Source organism: Hyperolius riggenbachi, chromosome 5 (assembly GCF_040937935.1).
Source record: "Hyperolius riggenbachi isolate aHypRig1 chromosome 5, aHypRig1.pri, whole genome shotgun sequence".
In the NCBI taxonomy this organism is placed as follows: domain Eukaryota; kingdom Metazoa; phylum Chordata; class Amphibia; order Anura; family Hyperoliidae; genus Hyperolius; species Hyperolius riggenbachi.
The window spans coordinates 423,170,966-423,195,444 of NC_090650.1; the positions used below are offsets into that span (position 1 = coordinate 423,170,966).

General features: G+C 43.0%; 1 protein-coding gene across 5 annotated transcripts in view; it reads left to right on the forward strand.

Moving 5' to 3' along the window:
• The window catches only part of PHF20L1 (PHD finger protein 20 like 1), a 139,275-nt gene that overhangs the window by 32,323 nt on the left and 82,473 nt on the right, over positions 1–24,479 (forward strand). For all 5 annotated transcript variants that reach the window (XM_068238039.1, XM_068238043.1, XM_068238042.1 and 2 more), the window contains exons 4-8: positions 506–590; positions 2,361–2,449; positions 5,216–5,417; positions 10,451–10,576; positions 14,688–14,770. In XM_068238039.1, the coding sequence (XP_068094140.1) occupies positions 506–590; positions 2,361–2,449; positions 5,216–5,417; positions 10,451–10,576; positions 14,688–14,770 (585 nt within the window). The remainder of the gene's footprint in view (positions 1–505; positions 591–2,360; positions 2,450–5,215; positions 5,418–10,450; positions 10,577–14,687; positions 14,771–24,479) is intronic.

Here is a 24,479-nt window from a genome sequence, read left to right on the forward strand (position 1 = left end):
CTCTGGCTAGTAACACCTCCCCCTCCTGCCCAGACTGAGCTCCCATGAGCCCTTGCTACTGCCAAGGCTCTCTGAAAACTGTGGGTGGGGCTTATTTAGTTTACAGGGAATTAGAGTATTACAACAAAAACAAAAAAGTATTTGGGTTGAGGAATGCCCTATAAACTATAGGAAAAGGAACACAATTATGCAATGAGTAAAAGTTCAGCTCGGATCCACTTTAAGCCTGAGTAAGCCCCAGTGTAGCGCTGCCACTGCTTCCAGGTGAAAGCTACAGGGAGTGATTAAACTTTGCATAGACAGTGGGCGTGTCTGTGACTTTTTAGTCTCCAGCAATCTGCATTGTAGTCAGAGAGGCACTATTACATGAAGCAGTGAGACTATTTCTATTCCAGAATACGTGTGTGTGTGTAAAAATTATTTGTATTTATAAAGCGCCAACATTTTCTGTAGTGCTTCACAAAACAAAATATGATTTTGATATGTTGATGTTAATATTTTGTAGGATTTCAAAGAAGGGGAAGAGGTCCTGGCTCGCTGGACTGATTGTCGGTATTATCCTGCCAAGATAGAGGCCATAAATAAGGAAGGTTTGTACACTGGGGCTGGGATGAGGGCTACACATCATATTTCTCGTGTGCACAAACTCAGAACCTTACCCAGAAGGCTTCCTGTTCCATTTCTGCGTCCGTCTGATTGTACCTGAGATAAAGGGACTAAAAGCATTGATACCTACCTGGGACTTTCTCCAGCTACCTTCAGGCCATGGACTCCCTCACCATCTTCCCAGGTGCTCAGATCATCCGCTAGCTGTCCTAGTAACTTGGCTCAGTCACTCTCCGACGCTCATGCGTGGCCTGGAAAGACTATGAGGGAACCCTCGGCCTGAAGGTGGCTAATGGAAGTACCAGGTAAATATCAATTCTTTTATTCCCTTTGTCTCAGGCTTTCTTTAAAGAAAACCTGAATTGAAAATTAAATGTCGAAATAAACATAGACAAGTCATACTTACCTCCTGTGTAGTCTACTCATCAATCTCTTTCTCCTCTACTGCATCCTGTTTGTCCACTGTGATCTAAGGAATTCTCCGTCCTCCATTTTGAATATGACCATTACACCATAACAGCTTTCTGCTCAGCACACAGTTAAACTGTAGTATCACCCACTTGTGCCATAGGGAAACATGGACACATCAGTTCTCCTCTCAGCTGTAACTGTATCCTTGACATGATTGTTATTACATAGTTATTATTACAGTTACTTTGAACGTGTACAACTCCACGTTTGGAAGGTCCGGTTTGTCTGGACTCTTCCCAGAACGGGTGTCAGCCTGAGCCCAACAACCTCTGCACAGATGAGCCACCTAATAGATCCCTATCACTTGAAACATGAAGAAAGTTTGGAAGTTATGGATTGGAAGGTCATCTTCCTCTTGTCAAAGCCAAGTGTGTGATGAGGATTTATTTGAATCTTGAATCCTGGTAGAGTTTCTAGAGGTGTTAAACCCCTGGGATCTTGGAGACTCTCAGACTGCGTCTGCTTTAAAGATTTCTGTCACAGCCAGTCTGAGATCGATGGTTACTTAACCTGGTAGAGGGTGCTTATACGGCCAGGAAGATTCCTTTGACAAGAACTTGCTACTTTTACCTCTGTTCTGTGAGTTATAGCTAGAAAGGTTAAAGGACACCCGAGGCGAAAATAAACTAATGAAATAAACGATTGTATCTCATCTTCCTTCTCCTAAAAATGACTTTTTAAGACATTCCACAGTTTTATTTTATGTTTAAATCTACTTTTTAAGTTTTAACTGTTTTATTGCTTTTACTCAATGACCCATTCATTGAAGTATGCCAGAGATAACATTTATGAACTATTCACCCCTTTTATCTATTTCCTGCACTCAGAAGCCATTTTCTGCTAGGAAAGTGTTTTATAGTTGGAATTTCTTATCAGTGAGGGTCACACTGTAGTCACTTCCTGTCTGAGTCAGGACTGAGTCAGCCACTTACATACCTGATATTTAACTCTTTCAGGCAGAGAAAGGAAAAAAAGGAACACAGCATAGTTATCTGTGTGCTAGGCACTGTACATACACATGTCTATCTCATCATGTCACATGTCAGTTCGGGTATCCTTTAATTAAGTTCTGTGCTGGAAAAGTTAAACTCTTTGTGTAAATGAAGGGACTTTGGGATTCTGTAATCGAAATAAGACTGCAGGGTTTATGATGCATTCTATATGATATATCAAAAGGCACCACAGAAGGCATACCTGATATCTGCATTAATGTGTGCATGATTCAGTGATAATGCAGATGAGGTCACAATTAATGTTATGGTTTCTTTCCCTTCTTTCTTTAGGAACCTACACTGTGCAGTTTTATGACGGAGTTATCCGATGCCTGAAAAAAATGCACATTAAATCCATGCCGGAGGATGCTAAAGGCCAGGTGAGAAATCATTATTGTTATTATACATTTCTATAGCACCAAAAATAACTTCTGCAGGACTCTTCAGAGAACATCGAGCAATGTGTGTCACCAAACTGTCCCTTAAAAAATAAAAAATATATATATAGATCAGTGGGAACATTAGAGAAAACACCTACCCTCCTCTTTGTTTCATCCTTCACTGCTCAGCCTGCTTGTTATCAGCCCTAATAAAATCCCAGACTAAGCATTCAGTCTGACTTTGCTCAGGAATTATTATTATTATTTAGTATTTATATAGCGCCGACATATTACGCAGCGCTGTACAGTGTATATATATATCTTGTCACTAACTGTCCCTCAAAGGAGCTCACAATCTAATCCCTACCATTGCCATATGTCTATATTATGAAGTGTAAGTACTGTAGACTAGGGCCAATTTTTTTTTAAGGGGAGCCAATTAACTTATCCGTATGTTTTTGGAATGTGGGAGGAAACCGGAGTGCCCGGAGGAAACCCAAGCAGACACGAGAGAACATACAAACTCTTTGCAGATAGTGCCCTGGCTGGGATTCGAACCAGGGACCCAGCGCTGCAAGGCGAGAGAGCTAACCACTACGCCACCGTGCTGCCCAATCATTATAGCTGAGTCTCTCTTCTCTGATGTCTTTTGTAGCCCAAGCCTGCCCCCTTCTAGCACTGCTATAATGACTCAGCTATAATAATTCCTGAGCAAAGCCAGACTGAATGCTCAGTGGGGGATTTTATCAGGGCTGATAACAGGCAGACTGAACAGTAAATAATGAAACAGAGAGCAAGGTAGGGGTTTTCTCTAATGTTCCTACTGATATATATGGTAAAATACATGAGGGTGCCTCACCTCTGGTTCACTTTGAGGTGCTCATACATTACTCAATTTTTCCTGTTCGACTGTTCGGTTCTGCTTGGCCAATGGTAATTGGCCGATATCTACCTAAGTCGATAAATTTACTCATTCAGCATGGTGGGAAATTTTGGTCGATCGTAACGGAATTGGCTGCTGTTCACATGATTTAGACACAGAATCAATTTTGGTTTCTGAGCATGGAGGCACAACATCGTTCAGCTCGATTAGAGAAGGAGACCCGCATAGGATCTCACTTGCAGCATGTGGGCCACTTGTCGATTTACTTGCCATCAATCGCGCTGTTTTTGATTGCCCAATAAAGTCACTCCTTTAATCTCTCAATGGAAAATTGAGTAATGTATGGACACCTTTTAGAAGGGCCTCTCAACCCGTGTGAGATGTTGGCGAGAGAGAATGTATGGAGCCGGCTGGATAGCGTACTGAAAGGCTGTTGCACTTGATATGAAATTTGAGCTCTTGACCAGGGTTTGAATCCCGGTTCAACCTAGCTTGTAAAACAGTAAGGTGTCTTTGGGCACGGCTCCCTAATGATCCTGGTCCCCCATGGAGCTGCAGCTTTGAAGCGATTTTAGTCCGCCAGGAGAAAAAAGCAATATTATGATCGTATTTTCAATAAAAAATGGCAATCAAATATTGATCGGCTATTGATTACATAGGATTGGGGTTTTTTTGTTTTTATTTCAGTTGAAATTTTATTTTTAATTTTGTACAAAATACAACAATTAAAGAGACAGCAAAAGTATCTAGAGTCATACTTCTTTGTGACATGTGAAAGTTGCAGTGTTACTGATCTTTCGCATAGTTCAGTCATAGAATTCAATCAATTTTAATGATAAACTGTAGATTCAAGCATAAATCATGTTGTGCAATTTCCACACTGGATTAGTGGTTCTTAGTAATGTACTGTATATACTCGTGTATAAGCCTAATTTTTCAGCATAAAAAATGAGCTGAAAAGTGACCCCCATCGGCTTATATGCGAGTCAGTGGAGCAGAACGGATGGTGGAGCAGGTTTTGTTACTGGCAGAGGAGTGTAAGGATTGTGCACTAGTGATCCTGCTCTTGCCATCTGGCTCCCTGCTGTGTCCCTGCCCTCCATTCCCTGCAACATGGTGTGCAGAGTGGGCTTCTCAGGACTACCTGTGTCCCCTGGCTTGTGTAGTGGAGCGTGCAAGCAACGTGTCAGTGGTGCAATGATCGGGAATTCTTCCTGTGGGGCAATCTAGTGGCTTCTTGAGACACAGCTGTATGATCCTTGGGGTACATCTGGCTATGGGGAGAGGGGCTGACTTGTACTGGGGGAACATCTGACTACTGTGGAGGGGGGGATATACTGGGGAGGGGGCTTGTACGTGAGTCAATCACTTTTTCCTGGTTTCTGAGGGAAAAGTGGGTACCTTGGCTTATACACAGGTCAGCTTATATGTGAGTATATACAGTATTTCTCCAGATTGAAAAGTAGAAAAAGAGATGAGATAGTCACATCCCCCTCCCCCCCCCCCTCTTGTCATCTAATCCACCTTATCATTGCCACAACCCATCAAGTATAGGTGGGAAGACAAGGCTTGTGGAGTCTTATAGTTTTGCTTCCCATTCCCCCCAGATTTTCTCATATTTCTTAGGGTACCTTCTGGAGTTAGGTTGTTTTATATAAAGGTAGCATCTTGTTGACCAAGCTTGCCCAGGTGCCCAGTGTAGGAGTGGAGGCTTTTCTCCAAGACTTGAGGATCTCCTTTCTGGCCTAAAAAACTCAAGACTCAAACCCATTTTTGTTGGATAGGGTCATTCTTTACCTGGTCAGTATATGATTGAGTGCGTAGCTTTGTACATGATTTGTGTTACAACTGACATGGTTATTCCCCTCCACCCCCCAATGCAGGACTGGATTGCTCTAGTGAAGGTAGCAGCTGCGGCAGCCAAGAACAAGGAGACAATCAAGCCGAGGACCAGCGTGAACAGCAACAGGGATAAAGATGAAAGAAAAGTCCATAAATCCTCCATAAAGAAGGAGGAGGCCCCCGTCAGTAAGCCCATGGACCTGCTCCACAAGGAAGAGATGCCCACGTCTAGTCAGAACATCGGTATGATGACATTGCTGCTCTTATATTGCCACAAAAGCGTCAAGCTGCCATAGTAAATTGAAATCACTATTGATGCGACTCATTGCATCACAGATAACTGGCAGATTCATACGTGTATTAAAGTGAATCCAAGCTGAAGCTCAGGTGAAGAAGGAAATACGTAGGAAGGGTGAAGCGTCTGGATCTGTAGAGGCTTCCCGGGTCCTCCTCCCTCCTGCTGATACCCACCAGTACCCTCCAGAAGATCCAGGCTCCTCTCCTCTTCAAGCACCAGGGTGGCCGTGCTGCACCGTGGGAGCAAGGCTGCGCATGAGCGGCTTCAGATTACTATGCAGATGTGTCCATACTGGTGCCGGGGCAGTGCGGCTGCATTCATGCTTGAAGAGGACCGCAGCCTCGAGCAGATTTCCCATTAAGCCCTTGTATGAAATCTTTGAGGGGTCCGCAATCAACAACCAGGGACTGGAGGAGGTCGTGGGAAGCCTCTGCAGGGTCTAGAGTAGGGGTGTCAAACTCAAATACAAAGTGGGCCGAAATTGAACACTGGGGCCAAGTTGCGTGCCAACCTCAATGTCTACTGGCCACCTTCGTCCTTTATAGGTTTACCTGGTGTCTAGTGCCTCCCCTATACCATTCCATGGGGTCTAGTGGCCATCCCTACCTCCTCTATACAGTTCCCTAGTGTCTAGTGGCTCTCTTCTATACAGTTGTCTGGTGGTCTCCTCACTCCCCTATACAGTTTCCTGGTGTCTAGTCGCCCCCTCCCTCCCCCATAAAGTTCCCTGGTGTCTAATGCTACCCTCCCTCCCCTATACAGTTCCCTGGTATCTAGTGACCTCCCCTCCCTCCTCTATACAATTCCCTGGTATCTAGTGGCTCTTCTATACAGTTGTCTGGTGGTCCCCTCACTCCCCTATACAGTTCCCTGGTTTGTAGTCGCCCCCTCCCTCCCCCATAAAGTTCCCTGGTGGCTAATGCTACCCTCCCTCCTCTATACAGTTCCCTGGTATCTAGTGACCTCCCCTCCCTCTCCTATACAGTTCCCTGAGGTCTAGTGCCCCCCTCCGTCCCCCATACAGTTCCCAGAGGTCTAGTGCTACCCTCCCTCCCCTATACAGTTCCCTGGTGTCTAGTTCCCCCTCCCTCCCCCATACAGTTCCCTGGTGTCTAGTGACCTCCCCTCCCTCCCTATACAGTTTTCTGGTGTCTAGTGGCCCTCCTCCCTCCTCTATACAATTCCTTGGTGTCCAGTGGTCCCCTCCCTCCGCTTTACAGATTTCCGGTGTCTAGTGGCCCCCTCCCTCCCCCATACAGATCCTTGATGTCTAGTTGCACCCCTCACTCCCCTTAACAGTTATTTGGTATAGCGCTTTCCCCCTCCCTCTCCTATTTGGTTATCCTGGGCTTCACTCCTAATATAGCTTCCTTGGTGGTCTAGAGTGGGCCAAACCATGCAAAGTGGGGAAACCACTTGTGGGGTAAGTTTGATGGCTCTGTGGGCCAGAGTTTGACATGTATAATCTAGAGGCTTTTGGGTAAGCATTTCCTTTCTGATCTGAGCATCTTCTCGTGTACGCTTTAAAGAGACACTGAAGCGAAAAAAATAATGATATAATGAATTGGTTGTGTACTATGAATAATTACTAGAAGATTAGCAGCAAAGAAAATATTCTCATATTTTTATTTTCAGGTATATAGTGTTTTTTCTAACATTGCATCATTCTCTAATATGTGCAGATTACACAACACTCAGCATTCAAAATTATTCTTTCAGAGCAGTCTGTGAACTAACGAACTCTTCTCTGGCAGAGAAAAAGAAAACTGTTTACTTACAGTTAATAAAAGTCAGATAACAGCCCTCTCCACCACTTTGAAAGTTGCAGAGCTTAATTGCTTTTTTGCATAGAGATAACAACTGGAGTTTCTTAACTCTTCCTGTACTGGAAACCATTAGACTGATGTATCTGATCTTAATGTTTTATTTCTTAGCTGTACTACACATACAAATCATAATATCATCATTTTTTTTTCACTTCAGTGTCTCTTTAAGCTGGTCATACACTGTTCGATTTTTATGTCACATCGATCATCTTCAGCGATTTTATTAATCGAATCGCATAGAAATCAAATTATTTTACATAGTGTCCAATCGCTCAACCAAAGAATCGAAACCTACTAGATCGGACATGTTGGACATGCTATGTAGGAATCTAATGCATTCTTTGGTCATTTGCTCGATAATGGGTCGATGGCATACTTTTGAGCAGGGATCCCCAAACTTTTTTGGTCAAGGGCCGGGTCAACAGTCTTCAGAATTGTGGGGGGCCGGAACATACATAAAATGATGTTAAAAAACATTGCATTGAATCTAGGTATTGATTACCCCCAGTCATGCCCGGAGGAGAACTCCCAGCAGCAGCCATTCAGCCATGCGGCACCCAAAGAGCGTCTTTGTGCACCAGACAGTGAAGCATGCCCAGGTGACACCCTGCAGTCCAGTTGGACAGCAGCGTCACCTGATGCAGAATTTGATTGGAAGCCAGCACATGACTGCTCTCTGGCTTCTACAGTATGTGGATAGGTGGCGCCAGCACTGATATTCTATATGCGAGCCGACGATATTTAAAGGTGCAGTGGGCCGCAGCTGTAAGTTATACATTTTGAGTTTAGGGGGCCAGTGAAAAAGCCTTGGTGGGTCGCTTTCAGCCCGTGGGCTGCAGTTTGAGGACCACTGCTTTAGAGCATGATCACTGCATGCCAAGAGTAACCTATGTCGATGTGATCTTTCAGATGTCAGTTCCCGTGTACAGGCAGCTGATAGATTTACAATTCAATCAACTCTCTCATTTTTGATTCAGAGAAGTACTCTAATTCTTCCAAATTGATCTGCGTATGGCCAGAACATAAAATATGAGACTCAGTTCTTTATTTTTGCCTTTAGTAAAATACACAGAAATAATCATCTCATAAGTTTATTTTCACTTCAGGTTTTCTTTAAATCATCGCCACGTGGGCCAGAGCGGACTGCGCAGTCCGCTCCGGCCCACGTGGCGATGATTGACAGCGCCGCTCGCGCAGACGCAGTACAGAGCGACCTGGAGGTCGCTCTGCCGTCATCGCCGGGGACCGGGACGGACCTGCAGCGAACGGCTGAAAACAGCTGCGGCGAGGGACGGAAGCCCCCGGCGAGCTGGAGGAAGCCCCCGGTAAGTAGCATTCCTTTTCTTCAATAACCCCTGATAACTCCTTTAAAGAGAATTTGTACTGTTCGATTTGTACAATAAAAACATACCAATCAGGTCACTGTGATCTCCTGGATTCCTCTTTGCTTTTTCCACCACTCCCCGACGCGATTTTGGCTTTTAATCGCCAGTTTTAGGCAGTGTTTACACACAAAAAGCATGGCCGCTAACCAGGAAGTGATGTATATATGTATGTGTGTATATATACATACATATATATCTATATCATATATCTCATGTTACAGTATACAAGTTTTTATTACATAGTAAATTATCTGCACTCCAGTCAGGGATTTTCACAATTTCTCAGCATGGGCAGCTCCCTCCCCCCTCAGACAAGCTGAAATTGAGAGCAGAAATCTGTCTGTGACTAATAAACAAAGCACACACACAGAGCCTGCAGGGGGCGTAGAGGTGTGCATAACTTCTCCCTATCAGAGCAGAGCAGTGCATTTCTCTCTGGGTCGACAAAGCTTGACAAAGAAAAGATTAGATATATTACAGAGACTGCAGAGAGGAAAGGCTGCAGTAAGCCAGACCACATTAGAACAGGTATAGGAACTTATAGGATAGAAAAAATAAGGCTGAAAATTTTGTTACAGAGTTTCTTTTAAGCAATCCTGAAGTCTAAATAATCTTAGAAGTTAAAACATTCTCTATACCTACATTTCTACACCTAAGTAGGACTTCCATGGAATCTCCTAATTTTATTTTGTTTTTAAAGGACACCCGAGGCGAAAATAAACGAATGAAATAAACTATCCTACTTCTCCTAAAAATGACTTTTTAAGATAATCCACAGTTTTATTTTATGTTTAAATCTACTTTTTACGTTTTTAACCGTTTTATTGTTTTTGCTCAATGACACATTCTTTGAAGTAGGCCAGAGCTAAAATTTATGAATTATTGATCCTCTTTATCTGTTTCCTGCTCTCAGAAGCCATTTTCTGCTAGGAAAGTGTTTTATAGTGGTAATTTCTTATTAGTGAGGGTCACACTGTAGTCTGACCCAGTCCTGACTCAGACAGAAACTGCCACTTACATACCTGATGTTTAACTCTTTCAGGCAGAGGGGAAAAAAAGAAACAGCCTAGTTATTTGTGAGCTTGGCACTGTACATACACATGTCTATCTCATCATGTCACATGTCACCTCGGGTATCCTTCTCCCTAGCGTTCTGATTATTTGTGGCGCACGGCTGCGGGAGGGTTTTTTTGACCTATTTTTTTTTTTATCATGTAACTAGCCTAGTGCTAGCTACATGATTCCCCCTCCCTGCGGCATCCCTCCCACCCCTTCGATCGCCGCTGGCGATCATACCCAACAGGAAATCCCATTCTGAACGGGATTTCCTGTATGGGCTTCCCCCGTCGCCATGGCGACGATCGGAATGACGTCAGGGGAAGTCCCGATCCAACCCATAGCGCAGCCTGGTGGTGATTGGCCAGGCTGCGCAAGGGGTCTGCGGGGGGGCCCTCTTCCATGGTGGGTAGCGGCGGATAGACGGCGAGCGGAACAAACACCCAGCTGTGCTAGCTGCATGTTTGAAAAAAAAATTATGCAAATCGGCCGACCAGGGCCTGAGCGATCCACCGCGACGTTACTGGATGAGCTGAGCCCGTCCGTAATGCTCAGGTGGTAAAAGGTTAAAACATTTTATCAGTTCCCTGCTCTGAGAAGTGTTTTCTTCAGCCACACAGGAGTTGTATTACCTCAATCATAATACCTCAGTGCATATTAATGTAATATACTGAAAAATCCTTGACTGTGCAATTTATTTTCTCTGAGCAGAAATTACATTGGAAGACGTGGTGAAGCTGTCCCCTCAGCAGCGAGAAGATGATCTGGTGCTTAAGAGGAAAATGAGCCAAACCATCTCGTTCCAAGCGAAACGTGCCCGGTTAAATAAAATTACAGGTACTCTTTACTGACCTGTTCCTATTATTCATTATTATTATTGATTTATAAAGCGCTAACTTATTCCATAGTGCTATACAAAGTAAGAAACAAACATGAGGTACAAAATGATATAAACAAAGGTATACAACAATATACTAAATACGGAATTGGTACAATATACAGAATTGGTAATTACAGTAACAAAAGTAACATGATGAATGAAATGTATTACATTCCAAGACACGTAAGAATGAGAGAGACCTGCCCTTGTGAGCTTACAATCTAAATGAGTAGGGGGAGTAAGAAATGAGGTAATATCCAATAATCATAACTAGTGGCAGTGTGTTTTTAGGTAATTATTAACCACTTCACATCCAGACCTTGTTTCCCACTTCTGGACCAGAGCCGTTTTGACAGTTTAGCTATGTCCTTATTTAATCAGAAATAACTTTATCCCTACTTATGATACAGAAATGAAATATATGTTGTTTTTTTCAAGACAAACTAGGCTTTCATTGTATGCCATTTTTCCCCTCGGAACAATTTTGTTTTCTATACATTTTAATGGGAAAACAAGGAAAAAAATAGAAAAAAACCCACATTTCTCAGTTATACCAATTCCAGTTAAAAAATAAAAAGTGCTACTGCAGATAAAAAAACACAAATATTGTTTGGCTACTCTTACCGCTTATCACAAAACTTAGATTATGTTCCTGTCACAATTTATGGTGAAGATATTTGATTCTGAGATAATGCTTGTTGAGTGTATTTTTCACTATGAACTGAGAAAATAAAAGTGTTTTTAATGGTAAAAATCAATCTCATTAGCTCAGGAAACATATGTTCCCATTCACCAATTAGTGCTGCAGCAGATAGTGCCAGAAATGTGCACAGGAGCAAGCCCAATCCTGCACAGCACTGCTTCTGACTCGTGGCTTAGATGAAGTCACAGAGGACGTAGATATACTGTAGTGGTGGATAAAGTGGTTAAGGAGTGAAACTTGGCCAGAGGTCGAATGGGGAATGGCCTAAGCTAGAGCGTATGCTTGTCAGAAGAAGTGAGTGATTAGAGAGTGACGGATGTGTTGTGGAAGGGGATTGCAAAGGAGAGGTGAAGCATGTGAAAAATCTTGTATACGTGAATGCAAGGAGGTGATTCTAAAGAACAGAAGAAGGTCATGTGCAGATCTGAGATTGCGGTTGGCTTGGTATCTGGAAACTAATGAGGAGATGAACAGCGGAGAGAGATTGTGTGGAGAGCTTTGGAGGGTAGTGTTGAGAGTTTGAACTGGATCCTCTGATTAATTGGCAGCCAATGAAGAGCTTGACAGAGAGGAGAAGCAGAGGAAGAGCGGGAAGAAAGATCAATGAAACGAGCAGCCGAGTTCAGTACAGATTGGAGCCGGGCCAGTCTGTTAGTTGGTAGTCCACCAAGCAATGTATTACAATAGTCCAAGCGAGGTACAATAAGAGCATGTACAAACATTTTAGTTGTGTCCTGAGTGAGCAAAGGTCGGATGCGAGATAGCTTTTTGAGTTGGAGTTGACAGGAGCTGGTTAGAGAGTGAATGTGAGGAATAAATAAGAAAGAGGAGTGAAATGTTATCCCTAAGCACTGTGCTTCGGGAAATGAAGTTATAGGGGTGTGTTATTAACATTTATTGTTATATCAGACAGAGAGGTGGACAGAGAGAGTGGAAAAATGATTAGTTCTGTTTTACTCCTATTAAATTTTATGAAGTGAGAGGTTATGAAAGAGGATATAAGCAGACAGGCAGTCAGGAACACATGTGAGGAGGGAGATATGGTCTGGGGCCAAAAGGTACTCTTTATATGGGTGGACACGCTTATGTATGGGGAGTGCAATCACAAGGCTGCTGATCTGACATACTGATCATGCGCAGAGAAGTATGTCCAAGTCAAAGGGCGCCAGCTCATTTGACCAAATGGTGGCTTTTACAACTAAATTGAGGGGGGTGCTGGTTCGGGAGGTGAGGTAGGAACCTGCACACCCCCCTCCTCCCCCCCCCCCCCCCCACCACACACACACACACACACAGCCACTCATGGCTCCTCCGGTCCCCCGCCGCCAGCTAGTTTCGTTTTTGCCAACTTGGAGTCGGCGGGCCGCCACGCGTACCTTTCTGTTGGTGCAGGAAGCTATTGTGGACATTAACAAGTACATTTTTACGAGTTGCACCAGTAACGCGGAAAAATGTCCGCGTTACTGGTGCAACTCGTAAAAATGTACTTGTTAATGTCCACAATAGCTTCCTGCACCAACAGGAATGTGTACAAAGGTACGCGTGGCGGCCCGCTGACTGCGAGGTGGCAAGAACGAAACTAGCTGGTGGCGGGGGACCGGAGGAGCCATGAGTGACTGCGAGGACTCCTTTTAAAATTCGTGGACATCTGTAATTGCAAAAAAAAAAATGCAATTGCTAGGGCCACAGTTTGAGATGCCTATAACAAGCCCATTAATCCCTTTCTTTAAAGGGGTTCTGTGGTATTATAAAAATCAAATCGCTCCCCGTCGCCGGTCCCGGTTTAATAATCGTCTAAACAGACAAATAATGCTCGCTCCCGCTGGCGTCATCGGGAGCTTACTGCTATGAAGTTTTCTTGTACTGCGCCTGTGCAGTAAGCTCCTGATGACGCACGCGGGAGCGAGCACGTGCGCGTGATTACACGGGACCAACGGCGGGGAACGGAGCATCGGAGGAGGATGGCGTGGGACATTACCGCTGCAGGGGGCTGATAGAAGCCCCAGGTAAGTGTCCGCTTGTTTGATTTTTATAATACCACAGAACCCCTTTAAGCCTCCCTGCCCTCATATAACACACTTGTAATAATAAATCTTAAAGAGTGTCTGAAGCAAGAATAAATCTCGCTTCAGACCTCATAGATAGCAGGGGCATGTGTGCCTCTGCTAAAACGCCGCTATCCCGCGGCTTAACGGGGGTCCCTTCACCCCCAAATCCCCCTCGGTGCAGCGGGGGAGCGCTTCTGCATTGGGGCAGGGCTAACCGCCGCAGCCCTGCCCCACGCGCAACTGTCAGCGCGTATCTCCGCCTCTCCCCCGCCCCTCTGTCTTCCTTCACTGAGAGGGGCGGGGGAGAGGCGGCGATGCGCTGCTGATAGACGCGCTGTAAGGCAGGGCTGCAGCCGTTAGCCCTGCCTTCAGCAGCAGCAAAATCTACGACCAATTTGGTCATTGATTTTGTGTTTGGGGGTGAAGGGACCCCCGTTTAGCCGCGAGATAGCACCGTTTTAGCAGGGGCACACGTGCCCCTGCTAACTATGAGCTCTGAAGCGCGAATTATTCTCGCTTCAGTGTCTCTTTAAGTGACGGAATTTACAAGACAATACATAAATTGTTAACTTAGGGACTTGGCTATTTAAATATGTATGCCATGAGGTAGTATTACTGGTATTTTTGTAAATAAGGGCTTGTAATTAGTTATTTAGTACGATGAGAAAACCAAAACGTACACCTTTATTTCCAAATAACCAGGGAAAATGAGCAAATAAAATCTGTGGAAATTATCTACAGTAGCACATTAAGTGTAATGGCTGAATACTGAGAAATAAGAATTTTTTTTATTTTTATCCTTCTTATTCCTTTTAAAATACATATAAAGAAAATAATTCCTAACAAAATGTACCACCCAAAGAATCCCTAATTTTTGACGAAAAAATGTGTGCATCATTAGGAGTGATAAGTAGTGATAAGTTATTGCAGCGCTTAAAGGTGCAAATTGCACTGGATTTTAAAGTGTACTTGTGATGGGGGAATAAAAAGATTTTATACTCACCCGGGGCTTCCTCCAGCCCCATGAGCACCGATGCATTCCTCGCCATCTCCCGGGTGCCTCCGTTTAGCCGCAGTCAGCCTCGGCAATCTGGCTCAGCCGGGCCAGGACAGCGAGAGATGCATCTTGGTGTTCAAGGGACTGGAGGACGCCTTGGGTGAGTATAAAATCTTTTTTTATTTTGCCATCACAGGAATTAGTAGTGAAGTGGTGAATCGTTGTAATAAAATTTTTGTCCGGAGAGCCACTTTAAATGTAAGGTGTGATAACCTACTTGAAACTATGGATTTATAATCAAATTGTCTTTTATCTGACAGGTTTATTGGCATCCAAAGCTGTGGTGTTGGATGACGCAGAAAAGAAGGCACAAGCCGCCGAAAAGCCATTCAAGCTGGAGGAGGTATGAAATATTGGAGTATCATTCTTTTACAAGATCCCAGCAGGGGGCGCACATCAGGGCAGTAACTTATTCAAGATAAAACCAGTGCCTCTACCGGTGCAAGAGCTCTTCCACTGCACAAGGGGAGAAGGCTCTCCACGTTCAGTGTTACCAGCTGACTCTGTCCACTCTTCTGTCATTCCTCACTGTTTTTTTTATATACTTGTATTCCCCACCCCCTCGGGAACCTGCATTTAAATACTAGGATTCCCCCCTCCCCCAAGCCTGCTTTTTTTATACAGGAATTCCCCACCCCCTTGGCAACTGCTTTTATATACTGGGATGCCCCACCCACTCGGAACCTGCTTTTATATACTGGGATGCCCCACCCCCTCGGAGCCTGGGCTACCGCACAATTCATTACAGGGTGAATCCACACAAATGTAATATTATCGGTTTGGGGAGGTTTTGGTTGAGATCACACACATGCCAGGTTCTATAGGACTTTCATGGGAGGTCTTCTACTGCTCCATCCATTTGTTTGGGCTATTATGGGATGGATTTATCAACACTGGTGTACGAAACATTGGAGGAGCAGAATGACCAATCACAATCCTTGATCAAATCATCTTCACCAATTTTTGAACCAATTTTCATTGCATTGATGTTGACAACTCTGCCCCATTATAAGTTGCAGTCACCATCACTTTGTCTTGACCTGACACAATAAGGCAGCATGACAGACTTAGATGCTAATGAGTGGCCATGGTCAAGGACAATGCAAATTTGATGCAGTTTGGAACTTGAGCAATCAAAACTGGCTGGAAGTGCATTTGACAATTTCAGGTTGCATACAATTTGCAACCAGTTTGCATTCAGCCTGGATTATTAGCATCTAATTTTGTATCTACTGACCCAGAACATACTGTATAAAGCTTAAAGGGGCACTATAGCGAAAAATTGTAAAATGTAAAATATGTGCAAACATAGACAAATAAAAAGTATTTTTTTTTCCAGAGTAAAATGAGCCTTACATTACTTTTATCCTATGTTGCTGTCACTTACAGTAGGTAGTAAAAATTTGACAGAAGCAACATGTTTTGGACTAATTCATCTCTTCATAGGGGATTCTCAGGGATTTATTTATTTTCAAAAGCACTTAGTGAATGGCAGTTGCTCTGTCCAACTGCCAAAAAACTGTGTAGCGAGGAGGAAAGCTGGCCAGCATCATTGTTTAAATCCTTTTTAGGGAATATCTTTATTAAAAATAAAAGCCTTGCTTCAAATCCCATATGAAGAGATGGACGAGTCCAAAACCTGTCACTTCTGTCATATTTCTACTACCTACTGTAAGTGACAGCAACATAGGAGAAAAGTAATTTATGGCTCATTTTACTCTGGAAAAATGTATTTCTTATTTGTCGATGTTTGCACATATTTTAAATTTTAACCACGTCAGGCTTCAGTCGTTTTCACTGCATCCGAGCAATGTTCACCTCCCAGCCTGTAACTTTATCACTACTTATCACAATGATCTGATCTATATCTTGTTTTTTCCGCCACCAATTAGGCTTTCTTTGGGTGGTATATTTTGCTAAGAGCTACTTTACTGTAAATGCATTTTAACAGGAAGAATAAGAAAAAAACGGAAAAAGTGCATTATTTCTCAGTTTTCGGCCATTATAGTTTATAGTTTTAAAATAATACATGCCTCCATAATTAAAACCCACGTATTATATTTGCCCATCTGTCCTGGTTATTACACCGTTTAAATTCTGTCCCTATCACGATGTATGGCGACAATATTTTATTTTGAATTAAAAGTGCATTTTTTCCATTTTGCATCCGTCAGTATTTACAAGCTTATAATAATAAAAAAAAAATCGAAATATTTCATCTTTACATGGATATTTAAAACGTTTAGACCCTTAGGTAAATATGTGGGTTTTTTTTTTTTTTTTTTTTATTGTAATTTTTTTTTTATTATTATTAAACATTTTATTTGGGTATTTTTGGGAAGGTGGGATGTAAATAGTAATTTTTATTATGTAAATGTGTTAATTTTTTATTTTTTTATATATAGATGTAGTTTTACTTTTTGGCCACAAGATGGCAACCTTGTGTTTGTTTACATGACGTCACTCTAAGCGTAACATGTACGCTTAGGGGGACGTAAGAGGAAGAAAAAGCAAGGCTTCCGAGAGAAGCCGTCGCTTTTTCTGCCAGGGAGAGGAATCAATCAATCAGGCACCATGTCCCGATTGATTGTTTCCTGGGCTAACCATCCGCGGCCGGGAGCACGCGTGTACGCACGCAATCGGCCGCAGGAGCGCACATGGCCGCCTGGGCATAGCTACTACATCCAAAAGGCATAAATGGTTAATGTCAGGGAAAGACCATAGGGAAGTTTTTTTTTTAAGGTAAGAGTCCAGGGAGTGGTTTGGTACAGCAGAGCTCAGTAATTTTCTTCAGAATGGTAAAAGGTATTTACTGCCTCTTATACAGCAACTGCTTAAAAAGGCACTGTAGTGACAAATATAGTAAAATGCAGTAAATGATTCAGGATAGGCACTTTTACAGTAATTTTCCAAGCATTATTTCTTTTCTTTTTTTTTTTTTTTTGACTTGTAACAGTTCTTTGTCATATACAGTGGGATGCGAAAATTTGGGCATCCGTGTTAATCGTCATGATTTTCCTGTATAAATCGTTGGTTGTTACGATAAAAAATGTCAGTTAAATATATCATGTGGGAGACATGATAAATATATCATGTGGGAGGAGTTTATTGGATTTACAGAAAGTGTGAAATAACTGTTTAAACAAACTTAGGCAGGTGCATAAATTTGGGCACCACAAAAAAAAGAAATGAAATCAATATTTAGTAGATTCTCCTTTTACAGAAATTACAGCCTCTAAACACTTCCTGTAGGTTCCAATGAGAGTCTGGAAGTCTGCTTGAGGGTATTTGGACCATTCCTCTTCACAAAACATCTCTAGTTCATTCAGGTTTGATGGCTTCCAAGCATGGACAGCTCTCTTTAACTCACACCACAGATTTTCAATTATATTCAGGTCTGGGAACTGAGATGGCAATTCCAGAATGTTGTACTTGTTCCTCTGCATGAATGCCTTAGTAGATTTTGAGCAGTGTTTAGGGTCGTTGTCTTGTTGAAAGATCCAGCCCTGGTGCAGCGTCAGCTTTGTCACTGATTCCTGAACATTGGTCTCCAGAATCTGCTGATACTGAGTGGAATCCATGCGTCCCTCAACTTTGACAAGATTCCCAGTCCCTGCACTGGCCACACAGCCCAAAAGCATGATGGAACCACCGCCATATTTTACTATAGGTAGCAGGTGTTTTTCTTGGAATGCTGTGTTGCTTTTCATCTATGCATAACGCCCCTTGTTATACCCAAATAACTCAATTTTAGTTTCATCAGTCCCCAGCACCTTATTCCAAAATGAAGCTGGCTTGTCCAAATGTGCTTTAGCATACCTTGAGCGGCTCTGTTTGCTCTGTGGGCATAGAAAAGGCTTCCTCTGCATCACTCTAGCATACAGCATCTCCTTGTGTAAAGTGCGCCAAATGGTTAAACGATGCACTGTGACTCCATCTGCAGCAAGATGATGTTGTAGGTCTTTAGTGCTGGTCTGTGGATTGACTCTGTTCTCACCATTCGTCTCTTCTGTTTATCCGAGATTTTTCTTGGTCTGCCACTTCAAGACTTAACTTGAACTGAGCCTGTGGTCCTACATTTCCTCATTATGTTCCTAACTATGAAAAGAGACAGCTGAAATCTCTAAGACAGCTTTCTGTATCCTTCCCCTAAACCGTGATGGTGAACAATCTTTGTCTTCGAGTCATTTGAGAGTTGCTTTGAGACCCCGATGTTGCTACTCTTCAGAGAAAATTAAGAGGAGGGAAGCTTACAATAGACCCCCTTAAATACTCTTTCTCATGATTGGATTCACCTGGTTATGTAGGTCAGGGGTCAGTGAGCTTACCAAGCCAATTTGAGTTCCAATAATTAGTTCTAAAGGTTTTGGAATCCATAAATTGACAACAGTGCCCAAATGTATGCACCTGCCTAATTTTATTTAAACAATTATTTCACGCTTTCTGTAAATCCAATAAACTTCTCAAATATCACTGTGTGTGTCTCCTATATGATATATTTAACTGACATTTTTATCGTAACAACCAACGATTTATACAGGAAAATTATGAAGATTAACAAGGTTGCCCAGACTTTCGCATCCCACTGTAGAATGTAACATGAACTACAGTAACCGGTAACATACTTCAGATACAGTATATCAAACTTCAATCTAGTTTCATTTACTGTCACAATATCCCCGACAGCCAAGGAGGATTCACCAAACAAATATTGCATAATAAATGACAAAGAGGTTATGTAGCAAAAAGGCAAACCATAAGCAGGCCACTTCAAAAATAACAGTCAGTGGCCAAAAATTTGACACAACCATTAATAACGAGTTGAATCAACTTTAGCTCTGATCACAGCCGATATTCTTCTTGGCATGGGCTCAACAAGATGCCGATACAGCTGCTGAGGAATGTTTTTCCATGCTGACCTAATGGCAGCTCTAAGTTGGGTCAGATTGGATGGTGACATTTCTAAGCTTTGAAATGATCTTTCGACTTCAACCCACAAGTGCTCATTAGGAATGAGGTCAGGGAACATAGCTGGCCGTGGAAGCAGGTTAAACTCTGTTTGATGTTCCTAAAACCAATTTGAGACCAATTGAGCACGGTGAAAAGGCGCTCTTGATGTTCTCCCCATTCTTTGCAAAGTCCATCTTTTGGGATATGCTTTTTGATGCACTTGCATTGAATTCAGCTGTAATTTGTTGTGTTGTTACCCTTCTGTTTATCAGCCTTTTTCAACCAGAATATTTCTTATCGCTTGAAGTTATTTTTTCTCAATTGCCACTCTCTAAACACCCGAGATACTGTTGGGTAAGAAATTCTTAAGAGTCATCATTGAAAGATGCTAACCCAGGCATGGGCAAACTTGGCCCTCCAGCTGTTGAGGAACTACAAGTCCCACGATGCATTGCAGTAGTCTGACAGCCACAGTCATGACTCATAAAAGCAAATGCATTGTGGGATTAGTTCCTTAACAGCTGGAGGGCCAAGTTTGCCCATGCCTGTGCTAGCACCAGCTCTTCTTAGGCCAACGCTCATGCCTCGTTCAAAGTCACTTAAAGTAAACCAGAACTGAGAAAATAGGAAGAATCGATATTTACCCATGGCTTCCTCCAGCCCCATAAGCATGCGTGAGCCCTCGCTGTCCTCCCGTGGTCTGCTTTTCAGCCACGATCAGCCCCGGTAACACTCATTCGCGTCAGTCGTGGTCTTCTGCACGGAGGTCCCGTGCATGCAAAGAAGACCACGACTGACGTGACTGAGCCTGTTACTGGGGCTGAATGGCAGACCGCATAGGACAGCGAGGGACTCGCACTTGCCTATGGGGCTGGAGGAAGCCCCGGTTAAGTATCGATTCTTCCTATTTTTTCAGCTCTGGTATACTTTAAATCTGTCTTCTTATCCATTTTGACATTAACTTCTGTGATAACTACGTTGTCTTAACCTGCTGAGCGGTCTGGACGAGCTCAGCTCGTCCAGTACCACCGGAGCCTGCCGCTCAGGCCTTGCTGGGCCGATTTGGCTCAAATAAAAAGCAGCACACGCAGCCGGCACTTTGCCAGCCGCGTGTGCTACCTGATCGCCGCTGCAGCGCGGCGATCCGCCGCATGCAGCGGCGAAAGAGGGTCCCCCAGCCGCCTGAGCCCAGCGTAGCCGGAACAAAAAGTTCCGGCCAGCGCTAAGGGCTGGATCAGAGGCGGCTGACGTCCGGTCGTCGGCTGACGTCCATGACGTCACTCCGCTCGTCGCCATGGCGACGAGGTAAGCGAAACACGGAAGGCCGCTTATTGCGGCCTTCCGTGTTACTTCTGGCCGCCGGAGGCGATCGGAAGAACGCCTCCGGAGCGCCCTCTAGTGGGCTTTCTTGCAGCCAACTTTCAGTTGGCTGCATGAAATAGTTTTTTTTTAATAAAAAAAAACCCCTCCCGCAGCCTCCCTGGCGATCTTAATAGAATGCCAGGGAGGTTAAGCTGAGCTCTCCTTATATAAGCAACACTGGCTACTCAGTTTATATTTAGACATCAGGTAAGGTAAGTTTAGTCCTCTGCAGAGTGTACTGTTAATCAGAATGCCCAGTTTCAGAAGATGTCCAGGGTTCAAGGACTTAAGTCAATAAGCATCGATCAGAAGCACATTTATAACACAAAATACCCCCTATCATGTTTTTTGGTGGATCTGGCTCAGCCATAAGAAGTTTATATCTGTTACAATCAATGAAGTTAAACCAAACTGACCACGTCACACTGTGTTTCTCAGTCTTGTTGGCTTTTAACAGGATGAGCTTCTCTACTTCAGCTATAGCCCTAATTTTGTAAAATTGCATTTTAATGGAGATGGGTTGGATAACTTCCACAGCAAAGGAATACAGGCGTTGGCCGCATTTATCATATGGCACAACAAGAAAGATTTGTAAGTTTTCATAAAACCTGGTCCAATGTGGAGTAAAAGCTGTTCTGGAAACTATTGAAGATCAGTATCTGTTGTTATTATTAATTAATGATTGGACTTGCAACCAGAAATCTCTGGTCTTAGTGCGTGACCAACATAGATGAAACAAATCACCTCCCTCCTCTGCAGTTTTACAAAAATGTGGAGAGATCCACATTTCCAACAAGTGTCTCGTAATCTCGGGAGGGCATTGTTTTGTAGAAAGGTATTGATTTGTTGGGCTCTATGTGGTTGTGAGGAGGGAGTTTTAAGATTGTAGAGGTCCCTATAGAAGACCACGAGTTGGTCTGCTATTTCATTTAACTTATGTGTGGTAGTGGAGTCTTGATTTCTTATTGCTTGTATCTGCAATTCCATTTTTCGTTGTCAGAGGCCCCTAGCTAACATTTTTCCTGGTTTATTCCCTTCTTCATAGAACAATTTCTTTTTATATAAGAACATTTTCGTGTGCCTTTTTATTAATGATCAGCAAGAGAGCCTGCCTAGGTTCTTGCAATTTCTGGACTTTAGTGGAGAGCGGTGCGTTCTTTTGCTCCGGCTCCAATTTTGCAGTACAGTATAGTCTGGATTTGATGGTTGTTGAGGACCTCCACATCCCGAGCTCCTAGGCTAACAAACAGCCCTCTTATGGTAGGCTTGTGGTATTTGTTTCTTCTATGCTATTTAGTGTGAAGTATTCCTTTGGAGATTCTCCCACTGACCTGGAGGCAGTATCACCCACTAGCAAGTTCCGGTTTCATTTCCAGATCGATTGTACGGTCTGATTAACCCCCTGTGGTATCCTAGTGGACACAGGCATGTTTAGAAAACGAGGTAACCCCAATCTCTGAATCAACCATTCTGTGAAAGTTTTTCTTCATGATTAAAACATAGTCTATCCTGGTATAATTTTGATTTAAAGAGTAGAACAAATAGTCCCTCCCCAATGGATTAGCCAACCACCATAGCAATTGCAGTGAAATCAATGGCTTTTTGATTAATTTTTATGCTTCATACAGCAATGATGATTTCCAAATGACCATGTTCCAGAAGGTTTGAGGCTCATCTCTGTGCTGTTTGGCAAATTGTAAGCAGAATACTTAGCCCTGGGCATTTGCGTAGTAATGGCTTTCTTCTGGCAACTTGACCATGCATTTTTCCAAAGAATGCTGTATTTCACCTAAAGTTATTTGTGGGTTTTTTCCTTGCATCCCGAACAATTTTTCTGGTAGTTCTACCTGAACGTGGTTTGATTTCAACAAAACCCATAATTTTTAACTTCTTAATTACAGTTTGAACCCTGCTGATTGGTATTCTCAATTCCTTGCATATTTTTTTTATATCCCTTGCCTGTTTTATAGATTTTAACTACCTTTTCCCGTAAATCCTTTGACATTTCTTTTGCTTTTCCCATGACTTACCCATGACCTTTTTTACACAGCCTCTAATTACAAGCAAACAGATCACAGGGGAAGATGGTTACCTTTTATAGCCATTAAAACCCGTTTTTGTCAGGTTGTGTGCATGTTATCAGGCCAAATCACCAGGGTATGTAAACTTTAGATCAGTGTCATATGGGTAGTTTATGTATGATTACGATTTAAAGAGAGTATACACAGTTGTTTGGCAATAAATGGCTTCAGCCAACCACAAACTATGAATGATAACACAAAAATGTTTTTCACTCATATTCTATAAAAAATGGTCAAGAAATCATAAATTCTGCTATGGTATGTAAACGTTTGAACACAACTGTATGATCAGCATTAACCAGTTATGTTTTATCATCACATTTCTCATGCAAAGAAGTAGGAGTTGCTGGAAAACTGTTTTCTGGAAAGTACTTTTGTCTTGGCAAGGTTGCAAAGAAAGAAAATTGTTGTTAGATCCACAGTGAGCCTGCAGGTTATTATTATTATTTTTTATTTATATAGTGCCAGCATCTTCCGTAGTGCTGTACATAATACAAACAAATAATGGGGAACAAATATACATAAGAAATACAAGACACTGTACAGTCATGACATTGAATAGAATAAATATAGATACATACATAGTTGATATGTAGTTGGTACATGTACATATGTTAAAATAACAGCAGTATGAGAAACACTAGGAGGAGGTCCCTGCCCTTGCGGGCTTACAATCTAGAGGGTAGTGGGGAGGAAACAAAAGGGAAGGAAACACAAGGATTAGTGGGTGAGCCAGTGTGCCTTCAATGCTGCCTAGAGCAAATTATAGGCTTGTCTGAACAGGTGTGTTTTCAGAGTACGTTTGAAGGTTTCCAGACTCGTGGCATGACGAAGCGGCTGAGGGAGGGAGTTCCAAAGCAAAGGGATAGCCCGTGAGAAGTCTTGGATGCAAGAGTGAGAGGAGGTGACTAGGCTGGAGGACAAAAGGGTCTCCTGTGAGGAACGGAGGGTCCGGGCGGGGAGGTATCTGGAGATTAAAGAGGAAATGTATGGAGGTGATAGCTTGTGTAGAGCTTTGTATGCAAGTGTGAGAAGTTTAAACTGGATCCTTTGGGCAACTGGTAGCCAATGGAGCGATTGGCAGAGAGGGGCTGCCTCAGAGGATTTAGAAGAGAGGTGGATGAGACGGGCTGCAGAGTTTAGTAGGGATTGGAGAGGTGCCAGTCTGCTTTTTGGTAGACCACAGAGTAGGGTGTTGCAGTAGTCAAGACGGGAGATGATTAGGGCATGCACAAGCATTTTAGTTGCTTCTTGTGAAAGGAAGGGGCGGATTCTGGAAATGTTTTTGAGATGGAAGTAGCAGGTTGTAGTTAAAGTGTTAATATGTGGTTTAAAGGAGAGCTCAGAGTCCAGAGTTACCCCTAGGCAACGAGCTTTGGGGGTTGATGCTATTGGGGTGTTATCTACATTGATTGTGACAATGGGAGGTGGAACAGAGAAATATCACAATCTCCGTTTTGCTCATATTGAGTTTAAGGAAGCGGGATGACATAAATGTAGATACAGCAGATAGACATTCGGGGATTTTTGATAGTAGTGTGGAGAGGTCTGGGGCAGAACAATAAATTTGGGTGTCATCCGCATAGAGGTGATATTGAAACCCAAAAGAGCTTATTATCTTTCCCAGGCCATGGGTGTAAATGGAAAAGAGGAGGGGTC